Source organism: Salvelinus namaycush, chromosome 23 (assembly GCF_016432855.1).
Source record: "Salvelinus namaycush isolate Seneca chromosome 23, SaNama_1.0, whole genome shotgun sequence".
In the NCBI taxonomy this organism is placed as follows: Eukaryota; Metazoa; Chordata; class Actinopteri; order Salmoniformes; family Salmonidae; genus Salvelinus; species Salvelinus namaycush.
Genome location: NC_052329.1, coordinates 34,938,631 through 34,965,652, shown reverse-complemented (window position 1 = coordinate 34,965,652; position 27,022 = coordinate 34,938,631). Strand labels below are relative to the sequence as shown.

General features: G+C 45.1%; 1 protein-coding gene across 3 annotated transcripts in view; it reads left to right on the top strand.

The window, feature by feature from the left end:
- LOC120018363 (tumor necrosis factor alpha-induced protein 2-like) overlaps window positions 1–27,022 on the top strand; it is a 40,167-nt gene extending 13,145 nt beyond the window's left edge. For 2 of the 3 annotated variants that reach the window (XM_038961521.1, XM_038961523.1), the window contains exons 4-13: window positions 16,189–16,864; window positions 17,203–17,317; window positions 17,996–18,106; window positions 18,666–18,766; window positions 19,375–19,488; window positions 19,932–20,067; window positions 21,156–21,278; window positions 21,477–21,632; window positions 22,458–22,579; window positions 25,434–27,022. In XM_038961521.1, the coding sequence (XP_038817449.1) occupies window positions 16,189–16,864; window positions 17,203–17,317; window positions 17,996–18,106; window positions 18,666–18,766; window positions 19,375–19,488; window positions 19,932–20,067; window positions 21,156–21,278; window positions 21,477–21,632; window positions 22,458–22,579; window positions 25,434–25,716 (1,937 nt within the window). In that variant the 3' untranslated portion in view covers window positions 25,717–27,022. The remainder of the gene's footprint in view (window positions 1–16,188; window positions 16,865–17,202; window positions 17,318–17,995; window positions 18,107–18,665; window positions 18,767–19,374; window positions 19,489–19,931; window positions 20,068–21,155; window positions 21,279–21,476; window positions 21,633–22,457; window positions 22,580–25,433) is intronic. The other variant, XM_038961524.1, reaches the window with a different exon arrangement.

Here is a 27,022-nt window from a genome sequence, read left to right as displayed (position 1 = left end):
GGGAGAAAGATGTCGCTGGGATAGAGGAGACCAGGTCCAACTGGGCCACTGCTGAGAGATGCGGTCATTCCCATGCAGGAGGACCAACCAAAGGGTTTCCCACAGAAATATTTGATGTAAGATGGGGCTGTGGGGCTTTACTCACTATTACACTGGCCTTCCTCTCCATGAAATATGTGCTGCTCTGTCCCCAACCTTTGTTCATTAAATTGCATCTCCAGGATGAAAGACTACAGTTAACACAATTGCTGGAAAATGTACTCCATTCTGCTTAGAATAACCACTGCTGGAAAATGACTTTTTTTTATTGAATCCTTATTATACACTAATCATTTTCTAACGATAGGTCTTTTAAATCTTTATAAAGCATAGAACTTGATTCCTTGAGTCTGAATTAAATAATCCAGAGCTTAACGTTCGGGATAGCGTGAGGGCACTCAGTAACGGTATTCCACCATGTCAGCATGGCTAGAGATCAGCTTTCATGTTTAATACCAACAGGATGTGCCTGTCTCTCTGTGTGAAGAGTAAAGGTAAGGCTAAAGGTGGTAGCAACAGCCCCATTTAAAAAAAAAAAAAGTTTTTATAAAGAATGCACAAGTTCATTTAACCAGTTTCACCAACAGCACATAAACACTGCTGAGAGCTCAGGATCAGACATGTTCGCTCTTTGTCCTGGCCTTTCACTAAGCAAGCAGTCCAAATACCATCGTATCACGCTCAAAATATCACTGAGATGTGTGGTTTACAGGCTGTTGGCTTCATGGCTCCATTGATGTGACCCAGAGGACACGTCACACATTCTGAGTCTTTATATAGATGCTGCTTCTCCATGTTCATGCCATTTTACCTGCACCACTGGGCCCCATGACATATCTGAGACTAGTGAAGCAGGACAGAATGGCCTTATCGCCTTTAGAAATTCAGCCATACGGGCTGTCATATCAAAGCTTTACACCATTACAACTCGCCCCGGGGATCCATGCATGAGTGCCGTACGAAGAGAGTGATGAAAGAGGGATCCACGGAGGAGGAATGGGATGCGTGCTCCACTCTGTGTGTTTCAACCATGTGTGTTATTTCTTGGATGAACCCCCCCTCCCTCCAGCTGACCCACAGCGAAGAGGCGTTATATTTGTTTATTTGACCGTGTTTGTTAGGGGGAAACATGGCTCTTTCTGGCATTGTTCTCTCAGCTGTCAGCACAAACTGTTGTGCAGCAGAACAGTGACAGTGGTTGTTAGCCCGCTTAAATCAAAAAGACATGACCAGTAGGGAACTCTTGTTTCTTTCAGTCATAGCTTGTTAGATTCATTTCCTCATTCTACAAAACTGAAACTTCTACTTGAAAGGTCTTTTCAGGGTTATGTTGAAGCTGGTAAATATTTATTAACACCATCATTGTCTTATAAAGAAAGGTTGCTGGATCGAATCCCTGAGCTGACAAGGTAAAAATCTGTCGTTCTGCCCCTGAACAAGTGAGGTTGTTGGTGAATGGGAAAATGCGGAGTCAGGCGCAGGACACAGATATGAGTAATAATCCGAATTTACTCAAAATATAAGAAATGAGGGCCTCCCGGGTGGCGCAGTGGTCTAGGGCACTGCATCACAGCGCTAGCTGCGCCACCAGAGTCTCTGGGTTCGCGCCCAGGCTCTGTCACAGCTGGCCGCGACCGGGAGGTCCGTGGGGCGACGCACAATTGGCCTAGCGTCGTCCGGGTTAGGGAGGGCTTGGCCGGTAGGGATATCCTTGTCTCATCGCGCTCCAGCGACTCCTGTGGCGGGCTGGGCGCAGTGCGCGCTAACCGAGGGGGCCAGTTGCACGGTGTTTCCTCCGACACATTGGTGCAGCTGGCTTCCGGGTTGGAGGCGCGCTGTGTTAAGAAGCAGTGCGGCTTGGTTGGGTTGTGCTTCGGAGGACGCATGGCTTTCGACCTTCGTCTCTCCCGAGCCCGTACGGGAGTTGTAGCGATGAGACAAGATAGTAATTACTAGCGATTGGATACCACGAAAATTGGGGAGAAAAGGGGGTAAAATAAAAAAAATAAAAAATAATATATATATATATATATATATATATATATATATATATATATATATATAAGAAATGTTCCAAGGAAAAACACAATATACCAGAGCACAACTGAACGAACCCACATGACAAACAATAACACACAAAACAGAGAGGGAAGCCAGAGGGTTAAATAAGGAACATTAATTAATAGAATGGAAACCAGGTGTGTATGAATAAGACAAAACAAAACGAAAATGAAACATGGATCGGTGGTGACTAGAAAGCCGGAGACGTCGACCGCCGAACGCCACCCGAACAAGGAGAGGGACCAACTTCGGCAGAAGTCGTGTCAGAACAAGACAGTTAACCCAATGATTTTCTTCTTAACTGACTTGCCTAGTTAAATAAAACAATTAAGACAAGATGGTTTAATAGCAGTAGCAGTAACATTCTCACCAGGCCATCCCTCTGTAAAGAGTTGGGCCCTCCTTCAACATGGAACAAGCCTTTGTTCCTTGAGGCTGTTTGTTTCTAGACTGGTCCTTAAAAAAAGAGTCAGGAGCTAAGGAAAACAGAACGGACAGTGTATGTTTGCGGACATCAGTACTGTGGCATTCATTCCAGAAAGAAAACAGTCTGTGCTCGGCTAAGTAGACTGTGTGGCTGTGCTCAAGTGTCAGGAAATACCTCAGTAATGGAGAGTGAGTGACTATTCAGACTATTTGCCAACTGTTTCAGACATATTGAAAGCTACATTTGAATGATCCCTCAATCAAAGATGCAGTGTGTTGATGCTAAATAATTCAAGACAGAATATAGAAAAGAGAATGCAGCCATGATAGGTATTGAAACTAAGGAAACACATATTCATATGTGAAACCACAGCACGTCTTGCAACCCATCTGTACCTTGAAAGTAAAGCAGTTACATATGTATAGTGTGAAAGGGCACAAAGATACAGCAACCTCAACACTGCTCCCTGTACCTCCGCATGGGATTTCCCCTTCAGTGTTCTTCCAATCAGATAAGTGTGGCAACCAACCTGGCCTCAGGTATTCAGAAAGCTAGGGTCAGATTATACCTGCTTCTATACCTGCATTGCTTGCTGTTTGGGGTTTTAGGCTGGGTTTTAGGCTGGGTTTCGAGCACTTCGAGATATTAGCTGATGTACGAAGGGCTTTATAAAATAAACTTGATTTGATTTGAGATTACAACATATTCTGACCAAGCCCTCAGCCCACAGCCTCCTGTTCCAACCCACTTTCCCCATCATCATCAGCCCTCTCTGGTTACCCAGCTAACATGGTAGTCGTAATCTCTGTGTGTCATACCCCTCTGATTGGCTGGGTGCGTCCACATTGGGTTGAGTTCACAGAGGTCCAGACGGCATCAGAGAGCACCTTGATAACAGGGCCATATAGGAGGTGCAGGCCACAGCCTAGTGAATGATTTCCAGGCCTTGCCAAATGACAACCCCAAGGCCCCTGAACCATAAAACCGTAACTAGCACTGGCTCATGTCCTGCAGTAACTGCTGTGAAAACTGTGTCCAGGTCAGGATCCTAGCAACAAATGGCTATATTAGCCATGATGAAATGCATGCTGCTTCCTCTCATATTCAATATATGACCTTGAAACACACCAGCTGTAACACAGTCAGTTTCAAGTTTCCGTGTGCCAAAAGTAACACGTGTTTTCATACCTCACTATGGCAGCAAATAGAAAAACAGTATAACGAGCAATCAGTTGGTAAAAAAAAACTGGGCAGAGCTGCCTTTTCTGCCGGAGTAACAACCCAGGCAGTGTACTTTTCCTATGATCCGATTAGTGTTTGTTTTGTCAGTGTCAGTTGAATGTCCAGAGCAATGAGGAGAAAGGGGAATTTGAGTACAGTGCACTATTGACTTCCAGGATGAGTTAATGTGATCAGTCCCAGCCCTGCCGGGGCGTGTGCTGACGGGAGGGAGTGGCTGGGGAGGAGGCCTCTTTGTTTCTGGGCCGCCGCTCACTTCACATGGACGCCATGTCACTCTCCATCCAGAGGGACAACCGAGGCCTGGAGGGCTTGCCTGGGACCAAAGGCTTTCTCAGGACATGGCCAGGTCAGGGCCAGGTTTGCTTTGTTGTGGCTGAATTTAGGATTGTGGAGAAAGGGATGGAAGGAGAGGATAGGAAGGAAATGGGGGAACAGATTTGACCCAGCTGTGCCTGCAGGAATATGGGGGATTTTGGTGGAGCTGTGGGAAAATTGTTGGATGCTCCTCTGCTTATTTGATTTTTTGATTTTGGATCGCACGCGCTTAGATGTGAAGGCGGGCAGGCTGCCTCTAGCTTGGTCCCATGTCTGTTTGGCATTGACAACAACCATAGCAGTTGGCTTTACGACAGCACAAACAGATCTGGGACCAGGCTAGGCTGCTTCTGTCTAGATAAAGGCTGAATGGGTACCAGAGAATGGGAGGTGAGGTTCTAGAGCTCAGGTGTCCACATACAGTACCCATAGAAAGCCTGCAGAGGACTAAGGAGGTGGTGGGCGTAGATGGGGGTCTTCGATCTTAGACATACAGTTTAAGGGGAACATATGATGCTGCTTTGAATTCACTGCAGAGAGAACTGTGGTTTTGCCATCCAGGAAGGAGGCTCATATTTGACTTTGTGTTTGACACCCCCGGACAATATAACCCTCTGTGCTGCTAGGCTCTGAGCAGCATGACTGGAGAGCGTCTCGATGGCAGTTCTGCAGGTGCGTTGATACCCTGCATAATTTGAAAAGAGAGTACACTACATATCTTGCTTAGTCAGTGCTTTTATTTGAGTGAAGAATTTATTTTACTCCCTTTGGGAATACAAAAGCCCAACATTTCTCCCTAAATTCCTCAAGGTAAAGTTACATAATATGTAAGCCTCCATAGATCCCATAGGCGGCCCTCGCAACATTATACCTTTTGTGGTTTTCACTGAGGAAGGGTGGTGCCACTGCTATACATTAGCTGGGTTTGTTGCTTATGACAGGCTTAGAGGGCAAGTGCCTTGGAACAAAAGACCCTGTTCTGTGTAGCTTAGCTAAGCATCTGTGGAACTGCCCATTCCAGGCCAATCCGTGCTTTTAATGACTCCTGGATAGGCCGTCAAATCTCTGTGCAGAGCCCTCAAACATCTGGCAATCCAGTTCTGGTGCGTTTTGGGTCTCTAAAAATTCCCCCATCTCTACTAAACATGAGGTCCACTGACCTCTCACCTTAACGTGGTGATTGGGCGCAGGCTGAGCCACGGCGAACTAATCGTCCCAGTGGGTGACACAGTTACACCCTCTGTGACACGTCACCACCAGCTACATCATGTGACAGGTAACGCCCAGGCTGAGGGCTCTGTCTGGGGGGAGACACCCATCATGTGGAAGACGTGGTGTCCTCCTAAAGGGAGGAAGAACAGTCATTTTCCACCACCCACTCTCTTTAAGGGAGATGTGCCTGGCTGCATTGTGTTTTATATTTAGATGTCCTTCCGCTGCGTTGGCAGGCAACTTTGGCCATAATGGAGTGTTGTTGGGGGGAGGGGTATCGGCGGAGCCATGGCATCGCTGGGCGCTACTTCTCTTCCTCAAGCGGGACAGGGAAGGATGAGCAAGGCGGCAGGCCGGAAGCGGAGCGCCCCCGCATCCTCTAAACGGGCAACTCAGCACTGCAAAGGCTCCTGGAAGCCGCGCGGTGCCCCGAACAGAGAAAGAGGGATGGTTATTTACACAGCTGATCTGTGACGCACCATATCAGTGGTGCGATGTGCTTCGTAGGCCTATAAGAGAGAGTCCCCAAAGTGGTGTCATGTCACCGCCCCAGCCCCACACCTCCCTGCCCCTTTTCCTGGGGTCGTTGTGTTCAGTTACCACACCACTGGACTGGAGGAGTAGGAAATTACATCATATCCTGCCATGCTGCTGGGCTATACAGGACAACAGCATGTGAATTGCTATCCGGCTGCCCAGAGCCACAAATGAGCTATGCAAGCAGATCGGGAGCCTTATTGAGTTTGACACTTGATGCTGAGACACACAGCAGCCCAATCATTAGCAGATAGTAAGAGACATGGCTGACTCCTCCTGGTTCTCATCCAACAGTTTTCTTCTCCTCCAAGTGCTATGCTCCAGTCACCTCACTTGGGCTGGCCGGTATGCTGAGACAAGCATCTCCAAACACTCTAGGACACAGTGATTCACTACTCTAACCCCTCTAATCACATTGTGTAATGACTGTAAATACCAGACCTACCCCCTTGCACTTATCACACAGAATGTGTAAACAACTCTTTGAGTTTTCTTTTGAGTAAACTATTGTAACACAATAGCATTCCATGTACAGTTGAAGTCAGAAGTTTGCATACACTTAGGTTGGAGTCATTAAAACTCGTTTTTCAACCACTCCACAAATTTCTTGTTAACAAACTATAGTTTTGGAAAGTTGGTTAGGACATCTACTTTGTGCATGACACAAGTATTTTTCCCAGCAATTGTTTCAGACAGATTATTTCACTTATAATTCACTGTATCACAAATCCAGTGGGTCAGAAGTTTACATACACTAAGTTGACTGTGCCAGCTTGGAAAATTCCAGAAAATGATGTCATGCTTTAGAAGCTTCTGATAGGCTAATTGACATAATTGGAGTCAATTGGAGGTGTACCTGTGGATGTATTTCAAGGCCTACCTTCAAACTCAGTGCCTCTTTGCTTGACATCATGGGAAAATCAAAAGAAATCAACCAAGACCTCAGAAAAAGAATTGTAGACCTCCACAAGTCTGGTTCATCCTTGGGAGCAATTTCCAAATGCCTGAAAGTACCACATTCATCTGTACAAACAATAGTATGCAAGTATAAACACCATGGGACCACGCAGCCGTCATACCGCTCAGGAAGGAGACACATTCTGTCTCCTAGAGATGAATGTACTTTGGTGCGAAAAGTGCAAATCAATCCCAGAACAACAGCAAAGGACCTTGTGAAGATGCTGGAGGAAACAGGTACAAAAGTATCTATATCCACAGTAAAACGAGTCCTATATCGACATAACCTGAAAGGCCGCTCAGCAAGGAAGAAGCCACTGCTCCAAAACCGCCATAAAAAAGCCAGACTACAGTTTGCAACTGCACATGGGGACAAAGACCGTACTTTTTGGAGAAATGTCCTCTGGTCTGATGAAACAAAAACAGAACTGTTTGGCCATAATGACCATCATTATGTTTGGAGGAAAAAGGGGGGAGGCTTGCAAGCCGAAGAACACCATTCCAACCGTGAAGCACGGGGGTGGCAGCATCATGTTGTGGGGGTGCTTTGGTGCAGGAGGGACTGGTGCACTTCACAAAATAGATGGCATCATGAGGCAGGAAAATTATGTGGATATATTGAAGCAACATCTCAAGACATCAGTCAGGAAGTTAAAGCTTGGTCGCAAATGGGTCTTCCAAATGGACAATGATCCAAAGCATACTTCCAAAGTTGTGGCAAAATGGCTTAAGGACAACAAAGTCAAAGTATTGGAGTGGCCATCACAAAGTCCTGACCTCAATCCTATAGAACATTTGTGGGCAGAACTGAAAAAGTGTGTGCGAGCAAGGAGGCCTACAAACCTGACTCAGTTACACCAGCTCTGTCAGGAGGAATGGGCTAAAATTCACCAAACTTATTGTAGGAAACTTGTGGAAGGATACCCGAAACGTTTGACCCAAGTTAAACAATTTAAAGGCAATGCTACCAAATACTAATTGAGTGTATGTAAACTTCTGACCCATTGGGAATGTGATGAAAGAAATTAAAGCTCAAAGAAATCCTTCTAGACTATTATTCTGACATTTCACATTTTTGAAATAAAGTGATGATCCTATCTGACCTAAGACAGGGAATTTTTACTCGGATTAAATGTCAGGAATTGTGAAAAACTGAGTTTAAATGTATTTGGCTAAGGAGTATGTAAACTTCCGACTTCAACTGTATGTTTCACAAGCAAGCATTCAATAGTTTTTTTCTCAAACTGTAGTTAGTTGCTTTGAATGGAAGGGTTGGCTTTATAAAGGTGTAGTTGTCCCGTACTCTGATAGCTTGGACCCACAACTAGTTCTCTGTAAGTCATAAAACGGTTTGGTTTATTGGTGCGGTAAAACATGGTAATATATACCTTGACGTGTTCCTTGCTGTATAGAGCTTAGAAGCTTTAAATATGTCTGTATTGAAATATACATAATGCTAGCTTTATTGCTTTGTAGGTATGATTGGAAAGCTTCCTCCATCCACCTGTTTCAGGTACTGGGAAAACTTTCAGGTACTGGGAACACTCTGTCGATGGCTGATCTTTGGATTGGTCAGTTAATAAGCAACTTAGAATGTGAGACCGTTCCCCATTTGTCCTAATGTCCTCTTGAACTTCTGCTATGCTTTTGTTACCCGCCGGGTCCCACCATAGGCTCCCGAGTGGCGCAGCGGTCTAAGGCACTGCATCTCAGTGCTAGAGGTGACACTACAGACACCCTGGTTTGAATCCAGGCTGTATCACAACCGGCCGTGTTTGGAAGTGCCATAGGGTGGCGCACAATTGGCCCAGAATCGTCTGTATTTGGCCGGTGTAGGCCGTCATTGTAAATAAGTATTTGTTCTTACCTGACTTGCCTAGTTAAATAAAGGTTCAATTAAAAAAATGCAGAGAGTGGCACTTTTGCCAGCCAACTCCCATAACCACCAATAAGTTAATCAACATGGGTACTTTGCCATCAGATAAAAACTGACTGAACTTTGGTCTAAAATGTTATCGCAGTATACAGTTCATGGGACCCAGACAAGAAGAGCATTTCAAAGCTTTTCAAAAGCATCAGTACCTGTAAAAGGATGGCACTTAAGACTGTTTATTGGAATGAACTATGTAAATAAGCCACAGTGTTTTGCACAATATCCCTAAAAATGGGTCTTTTCCATTTCACAATTGCATTCAGTGAGTGAGGTCAAGTGAAAAGGACTCAAGGAGCCTTATAGTATATAAGCCAATTACATTAGGGCGGCAAAACCACAGATTGAATCAAAGCCATAAAGTAGGGCTTGGTCTCAGGGGCGTCATGCACCCATTGTTTTAGAGAAGTATGTGACGAAAGCTTTTTCCTGCAATCTACAGCCATAATCACTACGTAAAAATAGTATATTTTTCTGCATTAGTTATCTAAGCATACCTCTTTGCCCGTTACATTTTCATTTTAATGAGTGTTTTATTCTGACTGCTGTAAATCACACATCTTTTAATATACTGCACGAACATGCCTAGGATATTACATCGAAGTTACAACACAGTACATGGGATCATAACACACATCATCAATACAGGCACATATTATCTCATCCTAATGAATACACAAACATCAAGATATTATCATAAGGTGCCAGATTACATTTAAACCAAGCATTTTTATATCTAAGCATACCTTTTGAGCTGTCTGTACACTTCCTCACTTCCCTCATCAATTCATCCCTGACCATATATATATATATATATATATATAGGGTTTTTCTTTATTTTATCAATACTATGAAATAATAAATGGAATCGTGTAGTAACCAAAAAAGTATTAAACAAATCAAAGTATTTGTTATATTTGATATTCTTCAAGGTAGCCATCCTTTGCCTTCATGACAGCTTTGCACACGCTTGGCATTCTCTCAACCAGCTTCATGAGGTAGTCACCTAGAATGCATTTCAATTAACAAGTGTGCCTTGTTAAAAGTTCATTTGTGGAATTTCTTTCCTTTAATGCGTTTGAGCCAATCGGTTGTGTTGTGACAAGGTAGGGGTGGTCGTAGAGATGGTCGCCTCGCTTCGAGTCCATAGGAAGTTATGCAGTATTTTGTTTTTTTTATGTATTATTTCTTACATTGTTACCCCAGGAAATCTTAAGTCTTATTACATACAACCTGGAAGAACTATTGGATATATGCGCGATGTCAACTTACCAACATTATGACCAGGAATACAACTTTCCCGAAGCGGATCCTCTGTTTGGACCACCACCCAAAACAACGGCGCTGCAGAAAGGGCAGACGAAGCGGCCTCCTGGTCAGGCTCCGTAGACGTGCACATCACTCACCGCTCCCAAGTATACTACTCGCCAATGTCCAGTCTCTTGACAAGGTAGATGAAATTCGAGCAAGGGTTGCCTTCCAGAGAGACATCAGAGATTGTAACATTCTCTGTTTCACGGAAACATGGCTCTCTCTGGATATGTTGTCGGAATCGGTTCAGCCACTGGGCTTCTCCATGCATTGCGCCGACAGAGATAAACACCTCTCTGGGAAGAGGAAGGGCGGGGGTGTATGCTTCATGATTAACAACTCATGGTGTAATCATAACAACATACAGGAACTCAAGTCCTTCTGCTCACCCGACCAAGAATTCCTTACAATCAAATGCCGGCCATATTACCTCCCAAGAGAATTCTCGTCAGATATCGTCACAGCTGTGTACATTCCCTCTCAAGCAGACACCAAGACGGCCCTCAAGGAACTTCACTGGACTCTATGTAAACTGGATATATATATCCTGAGGCTGCATTTATTTTAGCTGGGGATTTTAACAAAGCAAATTTGAGAACAAGGCTACCTAAATTCTATCAGCATATTGATTGCATTACGCGCGGGGGTAATACACTCGATCACTGCTACTCTAACTTCCGCGATGCATACAAAGCCCTTCCCCACCCTCCCTTCGGCAAATCCGACCACGACGCCATCTTGCTCGTACCGTCTTATAGGCAGAAACTCAAACAGGATGTACCAGTGACGAGAACCATTTAACGCTGGTCTAACCAATCGGAAGCCACGCTTCAAGATTATTTTGATCACGCCGACTGGGATATGTTCCGGTCAGCCTCAGAGAACAACATTGATCTATACGCTGACTCGGTGAGTGAGTTCATAAATAAGTGCATTTTAGATGATGTACCCACTGTGACTATTAAAACCTACCCTAACCAGAAACCATGGATGGATGGCGGCATTCGCGCAAAACTGAAAGCGTAAACTACCGCATTTAACCATGTAAAGAGGTCTGGGAATATGGCTGAAACAGTGTAGTTATTCCCTCCGCAAGGCAATCAAACAAGCAAAATGCTGGTACAGGGACAAAGTGGAGTTGCAATTCAACTGCTCAGACACGAGACGTATGTGGCAGGGTCTATAGGAAATCACGGACTACAAAATGAAAACCAGCCACGTCACGCTTCCAGACAAACTAAACACCTTCTTTGCCCGCTTTGAGGATAATACAGTGCCACTGTTGTGGCCCGCTAACAAGGACTGGGCCCCCCTCTACTCCTCCGTGGCCGACCTGAGTAAAATACTTAAACGTGTTAACCCTCACAAGGCTGCTGGCCCAGACGGCATCTCTAGCCACGTCCTCAGAGCATGTGCTGTCCCCACATGCTTCAAGATGGCGACCATTGTTCCTGTACCCAAGAAGGCAAAGATAACTGAACTGAATGACTACCGCCTCGTAGCACTCACTTCTGTCATCATGAAGTGCTTTGAGAGACTAGTCAAGGATCATATCACCTCCACCTTACCGGCCACCCTCGACCCACTTCAGTTTGCATACCGCCCCAACAGGTCCACAAACGATGCAATCGCCATCGCACTGCACACTGCCCTATATTCTGTTCATTGAATACAGCTCAGCATTCAACACCATAGTACCCTCCAAGCACATCATCAAGCTGGAGGTCCTGGGTCTCAAACCCGCCCTGACCCTCAACACTGGGGCTCCACAAGGGTACGTGCTCAGCCCCCTCCTGTACTCCCTGTTCACCCACAACTGCGTGGCCATACACGCCTCCAACTCAATCATCAAGTTTGCAGACGACACAACAGTAGTAGGCCTGATTACCAACAATGACGAGACAGACTACAGGGAGGAGATGAGGGCCCTGGCGGAGTGGTGCCAGGAAAATAACCTCTCGCTCAACAAAACAAAACAAAGGAGCTGATCGTGGACTTCAGGAAACAGCAGAGGGAGCACCCCCCTATCCACATAGAAGGGACAGCAGTGGAGAAGGTGGAAAGTTTTAAGTTCCTCGGCGTACACATCACAGACAAACTGAAATGGTCCACCTATACAGACAACTTCAGAAGGCTGACAAAATTTGGCTTGTCACCCAAATCCCTGACAAACTTTTACAGATGCACAATCGAGAGCATCCTGTCGGGCTGTATCACAGCCTGGTACGGAAACTGCACTGCCCTCAACCGCAAGGCTCTTCAGAGGGTGGTGAGGTCTGCCAAACCCATCACTGGGGGCAAACTACCTGCTCTCCATGACACCTACAGCACCCGATGTCACAGGAAGGCCAAAAAGATCATCAAGGACAACAACCACCCGTGCCACCGCCTGTTCACACTGCTACCATCTGGGAGGCGAGGTTAGTACAGATGCATCAAAGCTGGGACCGAGAGAATGAAAAACAGCTTCTATCTCAAGGCCATCAGACTGCTAAACAGCAATCACTAACTCAGAGAGGCTGCTCCCTACATTGAGACCCAATCACTGGCTACTTTAAGAAATGGATCACTAGTCACATTAAACAATTCCACGTTAAATAATGCCACTTTAATAATGTTTACATATCTTACATTACTCATATCATATGTATATACTGTATTTTATACGATCTATTACACCTTGCCTATGCCACTCGGCCATCGCTCATCCATATATTTATATGTACATATTCTCATTCACCCCTTTAGATTTGTGTGTATTAGGTAGTTGTTGGGAAATTGTTAGATTACTTGTTAGATATTACTGGACTGTCGGAACTAGAAGCACAAGCATTTCACTACACTCGCATTAACGTCTGCTAACCATGTGTATGTGACCAATACAATTTGATTTGGTTTGATTTGATTTTGATTTGATTCAGAAGATAGCCCTATTTGGTGAAAAACCAAGTCCATGTTATGGCAACAATAGCTCAAATAAGCAAAGAGAAATGACAGTCCATCATTACTTTAAGACATGAAGGTCAATACGGAAAATATCAAGAACTTTGAAAGTGCAGTCGCAAAAACCATCAAGTGCTATGATGAAACTGGCTCTCATGAGCCAGAAAAGGAAGACCCAGAGTTACCTCTGTTGCAGAGGATAAGTTCATTAGAGTTACAAGCCTCAGAAATTGCAGCCCAAATAAATGCTTCCCAGAGTTCAAGTAACAGACACATCTCAACATAAGCTGTTCAGAGGAGACTGTGTGAATCAGGCATTCATGGTCAAATTGCTGCAAAGAAACCACTACTAAAGGACATCAATAAGAAGGAGAGACTTGCTTGGGCCAAGAAACACGAGCAATGGACATTAGACCGGTGGAAATCCAAATTTGAGTTTTGTGGTTGCAACCGCCGTGTCTTTGTGAGACGCAGAGTAAGTGAACGGATGATCTCCGCATGTGTGGATCCCACCGTGAAGCATGGAGGAGGAGGTGTGATGGTGTGGGGGTGCTTTGCTGGTGACACTGTCAGTGATTCATTTCGAGTTCAAGGCACACTTAACAAGCATGGCTACCACATGATTCTGCAGTGATACGCCATCGCATCTAGGTTGCACTTAGTGGGACTGTCATTTGTTTTTCAACAAGACAACCAGTCTGTGTAAGGGCTATTTGATCAAGAAGGAGAGTAATGGAGTGCTGCATCAGACCTGACCTGACCTGGCCTCCACAACCAACCGACCTCAACGCAATTGAGATGGTTTGGGATGAGTTGGACTGCAGAGTGAAGGAAAAGCAGCCAACAAGTGCTCAGCATATGTGGGAACTCCTTCAAGACTGTTGGTAAAGCATTCCAGGTGGTTCCAAGCTGGTTGAGAGAATGCCAAGAGCGTGCAAAGCTGTCATCAAGACAAAGGGTGGCTACTTTGGTTACTACATGATTCCATATGTGTTATTTCATAATGTTGATGTCTTCACTATTATTCTACCTTGTAGAAAATAGTAAAAATAAAGAAAAACCCTAGATTGAGTAGGTGGGTCCATAATGTTGACTGGTACTGTATATATATACGTCCTCAAAGAAAGGCCTTATGATATATATATATATATATATATATATATATATATATATATATATATATATATATATATAGAGGCCTTTCTTTGATGGCCTAGTTATACCCTAACACGGCAACGTTAGGACACTCCTGGTCTACAGGCCACATCATGCTTGCAAGTCACATTAAGCTGGCTTGCAAAGTGATGTGTAGTTCCTATTGGAATCCAGCCAGAGTTAGGATATCCAACAATTTTAACTTATAATCACCCGCAACCTGCATTCAGAATGACTGCCAGGGTAGGGAAGACTGAATACTGAGACTACCTCAATCATCTAAACTGGAACAACCATCTCAGTAACGGATGCAATAAGCCCAACTTCTAACAGATTGGATTAGTTTAGAAAAATATATGTTATTTATCTTTGTGTAGCAAACAATTATTCAACCAATCAACGTATAAGCAAAAACACAGATTTTAAAACAAACAATTCATTAAATCACCCTGCAATAGAGCATGCTGGGAAGATATGATGTACAGGTATGGTTCTATGTACAACACTTAATGCCTTCCAAAGAACCCTTCTTGCCTTCCAAAGGATATCATAATTTTTTTTTTTTTAACTGGACAAATCTGAGCGCGCACGTGTTCTTGTATGACGAATCTACTTTGTGTTTTCCTCTAGTTGAGGACCTAAAGGCTTCTTAACAGCTTCTACCCCCAAGCCAAAAGACTCCTGAACACCTAATCAAAGGGCTACCCAGACCTCTCTTTTACACTGCTGCTACTCTCTGTTCATTATCTATGCATAGTCACTTTAACTCTTCCTACATGTACATATTACCTCAATAACCTTGACTAACCGGTGCCCCCGCACATTGACTCTGAACCGGTACCCCCTGTATATAGCCTCACTATTGTTATTTTACTGCTGCTGTTTAATTATTTGTTACTTTTATTTTTACATTTTTTACTTATCCATTTTTTACTTAACACTTTTTTTTATCTTAAAACGTATTAAATCATTGTTGGTTATGGGCTTGTAAGTAAGCATTTCACTGTACGGTGAAATGTACCTGTTGTATTCAGTAAATGTGACAAATAAAATTTGATTTGATTTGATTTGACAACCAGACTTTTCTGTGAACTGAATCAAAAAGGGCTATTAGACATAAAATACGGGGTTGGTCTTGACAATCGGACTTCATTGATTTTGACGGGCTGTGTTGCTCCTCCCAGAGGGCGAGGGGTGATGTCAGAGAGGAGTGTCTGGTGACTTCGATGGGAAATGGTCGACTTCATCACTGGTTTAAGTACTAATTTAAAAACTTTTTCTCAAACCACATCAGAGTAAGAGATGATGAGATCACCTCAGTGGGTGAGACTGGGCTCTAAAAGTCTATATACACTTAATGGAACTCTCTGAAGCCAAGATGGAGTTCCACAAGAAATACAATTTCTCCACTTTAATGCAAAGCACTGTGTACTTTTATTAAATACTATTCCATAGCTATGCTAGCCGTATAAGAGGCCTCAAACTGATATGGAAGCGTCTAAGGAGAGGACAGTGAGTGGACACACGATTAGCCATTCTGTGGGAATCTACTGTAGGATGATTTATGTTTGGCACCCACATGTCCCTGATGGGATCTTTTGAAGTGTGCAACTGAAGTAGAGATGAAACTAACCCACCTCCAGAGAGATCGGTCTAACCGTGTCCAATCTGCCCAAAAACAACACGCCAAAAGGGGACAAACAACATCTGTCTCTCAGGCCTGGAGCCTCTGATATGGATAGGATCTGACGTGGGAACCTGTGTTGGAAGTGACACTGTGGCTTAGCCTTGAGCTTGATGTGAAAACAAACATAGCTCTTTGACACGTTCAAAGCAAAGAATAGTCATGTTTATTTGAGTAGGTCTTGGATTTACATAGGACCATCTGACCAGGTCGTGGGTTGTGTACCATAACAGATAGACAGGTGAGAGCCCAGATCGTTCCATTAGGATCGTGTCTCCATTATACCTTTTGACTTAATACAGCTGTATTGCCTACGCATGATTTATCATGTGTTATGTGGAGTTGTATCATGCATTTTCCTCCTCTCTCCTTTAGTTCTAGAAATTCTGCAGCTGGTGACTAAGAGAGACCTGTTCCTGGCTGACACACACATCCTGGAGCTGGAGCAGGAGTGTAACGAGGCGGCCGCAGCGACCCTGCCCTCATCGCCAGCAGGTGGTGCTATCCCAGAGGACCTCAACAGCCCCGGGAGCAAAGACGGCGGCAGGCGCAAAGCCAAAGACGTGGAGCTGCTGTACGAAGCCCTGCAGAAGGAGCTGTGGGCGGTGGTGCGTGAGTCGCTGCGCTCCCCCACGGCGGGGCCCAACCTGGGGCTGGTGGTGCAGGTTCTGCAGCAGGAGGAGCAGGCGGATCGGGACTGGGCGCAGGGTGAGGGGGCGCTCCCCGGAGGCCCCAGACCCAGGCAGCTGAAGCAGCAGTGGAAGGAGGCGTTGGCGGAGGCAGCAAACGGGAGCCTGCCCCAGAGGAACGAGGCCCAGGGCGGGGAGCTGGCGGACTACCTGGACAGGGTGCGGACCCGGGTGGTGGAGGACCTGGGGGCGGCCAAGAGGAATGTGGTGCCAGTGTACCCAGAGGAGTATGAACCGTTCCAGGTGTACCTAAAGAGCTACCACCAGGCGGTGGCCCGCAGACTGCAGAGCATCACTGACGACCAGCTGCTGATTACTGATATCTACTCTCTGCTGGACTGGCTCTACAACATCTATAACAAGTGGGTGTCCATCCATTCAATAATTGTGTATTGCAACTTGGGGTTTTACACATATCAGATTCTGGAAGTAGCAGAATTGCATAAAAAACAAGAAAGAACAAAAGTATGTAGCTAAATGTCAGGTTGTAACAAACTTGCATAACTTGTCATAAAATGTTTCATTTCGTTTTCACTTTATACTTTCACTGTAACGCATGTTACAAGGTGGTGTAATGTTATTGTTCATAATACTGTACATAAATACTGTCAATTATACTGTACATAAACAATCGTTAATTAGTTAAGTGTTACTGTATGAGTATGCCACTGACTCTGTCCTCCTACTGTAATCTCTCCAGGGACGTCCTTGGAACAGTCAGCATGACGATGCCCTTCAACAGGTCCAAGCTGGGGCCACTGTTGCCCTCGGAGACCGTGGACAAACTGGAGCAGGACTGCCTCAACTCCGTCAGGGTAAGGGCCGAACCATCCACCCGTCAACCCCCCCCCCCTTCATTTGGTGCGCCCCGTGTCTCCCTACCGGCCTGAGGAAAGGGTGCACCTATGGTCCTTCCTGTCCACCTAAAGGGAGGGCTATCACTCCGACCAGTGCAGCCAATCAGTGCGCGGCGTCTCAGGGTCAGCCCATGGGTTTTCCTGTCTGCAACGACCACCACACAATGGAAGCCAGACAACAGGCCATTTAGCTTAGGTCATTATCAGGTCCAAGTAGGCTAGAACACTGTTGTATGTGGTATTCCAGGCAGTGTTTGCGATGGAGGGTCCACGTAGGTAGACATGATAGTCCACAAGTAAATCGCACAGAGGAAAAAGAGAACAGGGGTTATTGGCAGCGTGGCCTGTCGGCTGGCAATCAGCACCAGCTGAGTCAAGCAACAATGGGAGGAAACCTTAACTTTAAATATAGGGGGGTATTTACAAGGGGTTAGCTGTTACTGGGGATATACTATATACAGTATCATAACAAACCAAGTCAGATTTACAGTATTATCTGTGATTCTATAACTTTTTCCATCTTGATGTGTTGATGGCATCAATTGGAAATATTTCGATAGTTTGTGGCTGGAGAGCTCACAGTGGTTCAGTGCATGGTTGAGTTGTGTCTGACTGCGAGGTCTGGTTGTGTTTCAGGAGAAGGTGACCACAGAGCTGTCTCAGGTGCTGGACGAGGAGGAGAAGCGTTGGATGGAGACGCTGCACATCGAGGAGTATCAGATCACACTGGCTCGCACCGTCATCCAGGTACGCACACGCGCACGCACGCACACACACGCACACACACACACACACACACACACACACATCAGGAGCTTATGTAAATAACTGATTTCTTCCCCTGATTTTGATGAGGCCGGTCCTGATTGTTTTGTATTGCTGCTAAATGTGGTCATTTTGTATTTTGAGGATAAGCTCATCCATCTGGTGGAGCAGAGAAAACATTCCTCAAGCAGCAGCCAAAGTCAATACAGACACTTCCCTTAGAACTCCATCACAGCTCACTGTTTTAGAGTCACTTCACTGGCCTCTAGTGGCCATGATTGATACTAACACTTTCTATGCATCATCGTCATTAATGCTTCAGTTCATGTTTCACAGATGCCGTGGAAGAGAAAAAGAAAGCGTCTGTTAGCACTTCACACATAATACACATTTGCCAACGTAACATCGTGTGTGTGTGTGTGTGTGTGTGTGTGTGTGTGTGTGTGTGTGTGTGTGTGTGTGTGTGTGTGTGTGTGTGTGTGTGTGTGTGTGTGTGTGTGTGTGTGTGTGTGTGTGTGTGTGTGTGTGTGTGTGCACGCAGAGGCTGCAGGTAGATCTTGAACAGTCAGCTGCCATCAACAGAAACCTGGGTTCCCGTGTGGCTCAGTGCAGTCTGAATGGTCTAGCTGACTTCCTGTACAGGTGAGAGGACCACACACTGTAGAATGACATGTTACACACTGTATCATTACCTATTACATACTAAGGCCTAGAACACACTGTATCATTACCTATTACATACTAAGGCCTAGAACACACTGTATCATTACATATTACATACTGAGGCCTAGAACACACTGTATCATTACATATTACATACTAAGGCCTAGAACACACTGTATCATTACATATTACATACTGAGGCCTAGAACACACTGTATCATTACATATGACATACTAAGCCCTAGAACACACTGTATCATTACATATGACATACTAAGCCCTAGAACACACTGTATCATTACATATTACATACTAAGGCCTAGAACACACTGTATCATTACATATTACATACTAAGGCCTAGAACACACTGTATCATTACATATTACATACTGAGGCCTAGAACAAAGTCTCTGTCATCCTTCATAGAATGACACAGGGCCAAACCTATAGTTTCCTCACTGCCAGCAACATTTTATTGTGCAATAATTCTAGAATATATCAACTGGAATCAACCAGTTCAACTGGAATATGGAAAGGAACATCTCTATGAGACATTCTAATACTGTTAATATTGCTTAACTTCCAGCTTCCAAAGGAAAGTGGAGATGTTCCACGAGGGTCTGGTCAACATGGTTGGGGATAACGAGGATGGATATGTCTCCAAGACCATCGCCCTGGTCAACTGCTGTCCCCCTTTCAGGTAGGACTGTTGTAGCAGGAGTAGCCTGCATTGTGTTATAGTAGGTCTATTTCCCCAATAATACAGAAATACAGCCAGTATGATGCAAAACGCAGCATCCTTTCGATATATCTTTAAGTTATATATCTTGAAAACTGGATTGCAGACATGCAAAACATCCTGAGACTATATCAACAATGGACTAATAAAACAAATACCCAAAACATTTTTTGAGTGGAGTTTTCTTTTAACTACTATACTCAAAAACAAGATTTTAGTATTTTGTCCATTAGTCCACTGTTAATACAATCGCCCAAAATGGTGCATATCAGCCGTTAAGTTTTCAAGTACAGAGCAAAAACTGTCTCGATGATGTGTTTTGCATCATAGTATTCCTTAAAACATGCATAAATCATGTAAGTGTACAATGTATTCATTAGTCTGCTGTGACTGTGTGTGTGCAGGGGTTTTGTCCAGCGCTGTGTGCAGTGCGACCCTGCCATCAGTGAGGACTCAGCCAGGCGAGCAAACACTTCCCTGGACCGAATAGTCAACCAGGGAGTGAAGGTGCTGAGCGACAGACTGTATGAGCGCATAAGGGTAAGTGTTCTTAACACACACACGCACGCAGGCGAACACACACGCCACATACACACACTCACACAAAGGATTCATAAACACACCCATGGTCACAGCTTTCCAAAACAACATGTAAACAACCTCACACACACACACACACACACACACACACACACACACACACACACACACACACACACACACACACACACACACACACACACACACACACACACACACACACACACACACACAGCTATATCTTACTATACTTTTTGGGGACCAACAATTGATTCCCATTCAAAATCATATTTTCCCTAACCCCTAACCCTAAACCTTAACCCTAAATCTAACCCTTACCCTAACCCTAACCTTTAACCCCTTACCCTAACCCAAAACCTAACACATAAACCCAAAATAGCCTTTTTGTCCTCACTTCTCAGAATTTTAGTTGGTTTACTATTCTTATGATGACTCCTGGTACTCACAAAAATAGTGAAACATTTACACCCCCCCCCCCCCCCCCCCCCTCACACACACACACACACACACACACACAGACACACACCCTCAAGCGTCCCTCTGTCTGCCAAGTGTCCCAGAATATAAAGCACATCTTATCAGTGTTCTCCTCATGGCTTGCCCTCAAAGTTCTCAGGGATGTGCTGAGGAACTGAGGCCCTAAAATAGACGCTCCAATGTGACAAACATGGTTAAATAAGATTAGATTGGCAGCATGCCACATAGTTACTGGCAGGCTATGAAGTTCCACTCCTCTTCAGTAGCCGCCATAGAGACGGGCATTGCCAGTCCTCCAGAGGCACAGAGCCGCATGTCGCATCCTCTTGACCGAGCTGGGGCTTTTTATGCTGTTGTCGTCGGGTAGGAAGTCACAATCTATGGAATTTGTGGTCCAAACGGCCCACACATCCTGATAGGAAGACACAACTCCAGTCGGACAGTTTAGTTATGCATCAAACAAGGATCTGACTCAGGTAACGTGGCCGTCTCCACACCCACATCTCTCTGCCTCCTTCTCTTCTTCATTCTCTCACCATTTTCCTGTCTCTCTCGCTCCCTCACATTTTCCCTCTCCTGGCCATATTTAGCCCTTCTTTGACAAGCTGGTGAAGAGGAAGTGGCTGAACAACACAGAGACCTATGAGCAAATCGAGTCCCATATTAAGGAACACTTCAAGAAGTTCCGCAGGGTGGACAGCCCACCCTATCAGGTACATGGCAGAGACACAGCAAGTATGAGCCATGTAAACATGGGGAGGTGCTAAGGTCCTCCGGCACAATGTACACTAATAACTCATAGTTCTGGTACTGTTTTTAATTCTAAGCAACATGTTTGTTTTTTAATCGATTGACTGAACGGATGATTGGTTGATAGAATGAGTGAATTAATCTTTCCCTTGTTCTCCCAGGTCCTGGTGGGAGAGGTGCATAGACGGGTTCTGATGGAATACCTGCGCTCCATCATGAGGGGGAGGATCATCTGCACGTCGTTCAGAATGAGGAAGAGGATGGCGGGACGACTGCGCGACGAGGGCAAGCAGATGGAAGTGCTCTTCAAAGATCTGGTGAGCCATTCTAGAACAACTATATTAGAGAAGCGTTGTCAGAGCAACGGTGCTGCCTGTGACATGACACAACGGACAGTGTGTGTGTGTGTGTGTGTGTGTTTGCACTCACGAGTGTGTGCTCATTAATCACGTTTGACTGGTATGTGGCCTGTCTGTGAGGGTTACTGAAACAACTCCGGATGAGTTCGAACAAAGGAGACAAGTGAAGAATGGATACTGTAGCCGAGATAGAGATGAATGACCAGACAGGCCGTATGCACAAGTGGGCAATCACCTCACCCCAGCCCACTCCCTATCCTTCCCCTGTGGCGTCCGCCCCTTGCTCTAGATAAAACATCCGTTTGTCACCTCTCTGGACAACAGGATAGCGTTGTTTAGAGACGAGTGGTCTGGCATCCTGCCCTGGGCTTTAGAAGCACTGACCGGCCTTTCGGGTCGAGTGGAGGACCAGGATGGACCTCTGGTCGACCACACGGTTTAGTCTTCTCAGAATAACAGGGTCACTTTGATGCTCAGGTAATTGAGTTTGCATGCTCAGTACTGTCGGTGTACTTCTAACCTTGGCGTTTTGGGTCTATGTTATCTGATGGTTCCCTCGTTGTAACCATTAAGACTTGAAACCACGTAATCTAGTTCTGGGTTTAATCCGTTGCCAAGGTCTAAGATTCAAAGGCTTTGAGTCAGAGAATAGCCAGTTGACCTGTCATGAGCTGCAGAGGTATTTGAACATGAATAGCCCTGTTAATACTGTTGTATCCTCATCTGTGCTGTGTAGAGGATCTGTTCTGATCACATCTCTCTCTCTCTATCTCTCCCCTTTAGGAATCTCCCTCCTCCTGGCTGGACAGTGCTATCCCACACCTCTCTGAGATCATCCTCCTGGAAGACATCCCCTCCATCCAAATGGAGGTGGGGGTCCTGGTGAGGGAGTTCCCAGATATTCGGTAAGGAACACGGGAGGCAGCGATCACTTACGCGGAATGACAGTCATATTTTCAGGACTTCCATCGAGCCATGCGATCACCAACATTTCCAAAAGCTCAGGTTGACTGAAACACCCCCAAACAAACATGACTACTGTTCTGTCTTGATTGTGGATGGCAAATGAGGAACTTGTTAAAAGCAAACAAGAGCTGAGTCGTTTCCTTATTTTTATGGGGAGCTTTTTGGCCGTCGCTGGCGCACATGAAAGGACGGGACGGGACGGGGGGGGGGGGGGGGGGGGGGTCTTGTTCGTTTGTCCGTCTCGGGTCCTGGGCGAAGACGAAGCAAAAACACGGACTTCCTGCCCAGGCGTGACATGGTAGCTGTGTAGCATAACCTGGCGTTGGCAGTCGGCTACTAAAGAGTCCCGTAGGAACACACAGGCGTGAGGAGGCAGTCCTCAATGGAATCTTTTCTAAATTAAGATTTGTCTCCATCCTTAACTCATAACAGACCCACATGTATTGTTTGGAATCTTGACTTGGATCTGGAGAATGCTTACCGTTGTCCTCAGGGTTCTCCCAGTTCCTTTTGAAAACAGGAACTGTACCGTACAATCTTTGACATATTGCAGTGTTAAATCCCTCTGTAAAGTACACACCTGATGTTTGCAACTGTGCCAGGCATTGACCCTTCAGAGTCTCAAAATATCCTATACACTATGTAGAATAATACCCTCATTGGTTTTATGACATCATTCGCTCCCAAAGACCAATTGCAATCAACTGGTTTCATGTAACTGCTAGTTAAGCCTCCGTAGTAGCTAACAGCAAAAAATAAAGTTTAAATTCAGGTTTCCCGGAAGCCAAGATGCCCACCCCTTTATCGTTGTATTCTTTTGGATGATAATCACTGGTCATGGTGGGAATTGAGTTTTTCAAGTTTTTCAATGATAGAGCCTCAAGGAATTGAGGCTCTATCATCAAAGTCAAATCAAATGTTATTGGTCACATACACATATTTTGCAGATGCTATCGCGGGTGTAGAGAGAAGCTAATGTTCCTAGCTTCAACAGTGCAGTAATACCTAACAATACAAAAAAACACACGCAAATCCCCCCAAAAAATTAAGAAAGGAATTGAGAAATATTAGAACGAGCAATGTCTTTGTCCGGAATATAAATATAAATGTATATGATAGTGTTTGTAGACAATATGGACAGTATATGAATAGAAAAGGTGTGTACAGCAGTAGTTATATAGGATGAGCCATGACTAGAATACAGTATATACATATGAAGTGGGTAAAACAGTATGTAAATATTATTAAAGTGACCAATGTTCAATGACTATGTACATAGGGCAGCAGTATCTAAGGTGCAGGGTTGAGTATGGGTGGTAGCCGGTAAGTAACAGTGACTAAAGTTCAGGACAGGGTACTGGGCGGAGGCCGGCTAGTGGTGAATATTTAACAGTCTGATGGCCTGGAGATAGAAGCTGGACTGTCTCCGCCTTCTAGATGGTAGCAGGGGTGAACAGGACATGGCTCGGGTGGCTGAGGTCCTTGTTGATCTTCTTGGCCTTCCTGTGACACTGGGTGCTGTAGATGTCCTGGAAGGCAGGAAGTGGCCCCCAGTGATGCGTTCGACTGACCGCACTACCCTCTGGAGAGCCCTGTGGTTGCGGACGGTACAGTTGCCGTACCAGGCGGTGATACAGGCCGACAGGATGCTCTCAATGGTGCATCTGTAGAATTTCTTCAACCTTTTGAAGTTGAAGACGCACTGTTGCGCCTTCTTCACCACACTTTCTGTGTGGATGGACGATTTCAGGTGGTCAGTGATGTGACTGCCGAGGAACTTGAAGCGTTTCACCCTCTCCACTGCGGCCCTGTCAATGTGGATGGGGGCGTGCTCCCTCTGCTCCCTCTGCTGTCTCCTGAAGTCCACGATTATCTCCTTCATTTTGCACCACTTCGACAGGGCCCTCATTTCCTCCCTGTAGGCTGTCTTGTCATTGTTGGAAATCAGGCTCACCACTTTTGTGTCATCTGCAAACTTGATGGTTGACTTGGAGACATGCACGGCCACGCAGTCATGGGTGAACAGGAAGTACAGGAGGGGCTGAGCACGCACCCTTGTGGGGCCCCCGTGTTGAGGATCAGCATAGCGGAGGTGTTGTTGCCTACCTTCACCACCTGGGGTCCGCCCGTCAGGAAGTCCAGGACCCAGTTGCACAGGGAGGGTTTCAGACCCAGGGCCCCAAACTTAGTGATGAGCTTGGAGGGCACTATGGTGTTGAAGGTAGTGGGTCTAGGGTGTCAGGTAAGGTGGAGTTACTACCGTCCCAGGGCTAGGGCTGCTTTTAGTCTTCAGAGCTGGTTGTCATTCAGCCTCGTGCTGCTGCTCAGCTTGTGTCGCCACAGACAGGAAGCGGCATCAGAGCAGCTCCTGCTTTCCTGCAGGGAGACTTCCAGAGGCCAAGGTGTCGAATTGAAGGCCAGTCAGGCAGATGTTTTATTCATTTTGTGTGTGTGTTTGTATGTAAGTGTGTGACCCAACCATTGGGAATGTTCTCTAACTAACTGTATTTTGCAAACTCTTTCGTCCAATTTTCCCTGTTCCTTAGTGACTTGCCTCAGGGCCGACTGCCCTCTCTATAATGTATTTTCATGATTCTCTTTATTCCTACCCTTATCATGTCCTTGTGATGGTTGACTCTGCCATTGCAGTGATGCAAGATACACTCTTCTCAAATCAACTCAATCTTTATTGGCTAGATGTGGCCTATATGGCATCTTTGTTGCATATACATTTTTATTGGTAGATCAAAACATGAACTAGACTAAGCCCTCTTTCTCCTCCTCTGTTTGCAGGAAGAAACATGTGTCGGCCATCTTGAACATCCGGGGGATGACTCGGCAGACGGAGCGCCAGGAGATCCTGAATATCGTGAAGGACATTGAGAACAGTGACACACTGACACGGCTGTCCCGCGACCGTGCCCTCTTCTCCGAGGTGCCCGTCACATCCGAGGTGCACTGCCTGAACTTGGGCCTGAGCCGCATCGCCCTCACTGCCTCCTCCTGCTTCTCCAGCCTGAGACCACGCCGTACCAAGAGGGCCCCGGTCAGAGAGGCGTACGACGACATGCTCTAACGGCCCCAACCGCTCTGGAAACGTTCCGATGACTCAAGCAGACAGACAGCTGTTTAACAGCAAGTCACAATGGAGCTCGTCGTCAAGTTCTGCACATGGTGCCGATACCAGGGGCGGACAGCACAACACATTGAGGAAGTGGAACAACACATGGAAAGAATAGCCATGTTGTGACCTTTCACTTTTCACAGCCACCTAGATAAAGAAAGTGTGACGGCTGTTTCCCTTGTGAGCGATATTGCCTAGTCCTTACTCATCTAGAGAAAGACTGGGGAAGAGCTTTCATAAGTGCACATTTAAAAAGACCAATTTAAGAGGACTTTGTGGACTTGAATCTCTGTGGTTTGTTGGTATTGACTCCTTTTGACAAAGGGCAGTGGAAAGAGACACAAGCAACCTATTGGGGAAGATTCTTAATACTGCACATACTGTATGTGACTATGAGGGTTACATAGGAACTATGGTTTAAATCAGTACTACTGATCAAGAGCACTGTTTGGAATAAATAAATCAAAATGTCACATATAATCCCATAACGTGCTGACATTGATATGGGTAAAGTTGGAGTCTGTTTTACAGTTGCACATGATAAAGGCTCGATCTAAGGTACTACATCATTTTTATTATCTATCATCTCTGTGCTGATTTTCATTGTATTTAAAATAAAAGATTCATAGTTTATTTTCATTTTGTGACATACAGTATATGGGCTAATGTATGTTGAGCAACTCAAGAGACGATTGAAGCCTGTGTGAATGGATGAAATCAGAACTGCCTATTTATGTACCAACCAATGAACGTATTTATTGTAGTGTGGTTTGATTGTCTTGTAATCAATGTCAAACTCTAAATCCCAGTCAAACGAATGTGTAGTCATTTCAAGCGTGTGTTTTCCCCAGGTTTTGTCAAATGCTGAGACCCTGACTAAAATAATCTGACCGCCATCATCGAAGATTAAGATAAAGATTATTTTCAGCTGTGTACTTTTTACCTCTGTAAATTAAACAGTTAATAATTACTGTTATTCATGATTGTTGATCATTTAAATATTGTAATCCTCAGATAATTAGATTGATACTGCACCTTTTTATTTGATTTTTAGTAGCCTTATTATTATAATTGTTTTATCAACAAGCAGACATTGTGGACTGAGACTACTCCACCTGTTCTTTGGTCACACACTGATTTAAAACGTTTCATCGGTTCACCCTGCCTGTGATGTTCCATAATTGAACAGCTGGATGCAATAATCGATCTACCTTGAAATTGTACATAAATCATCGAATTAAATGAGAATAAACGACAA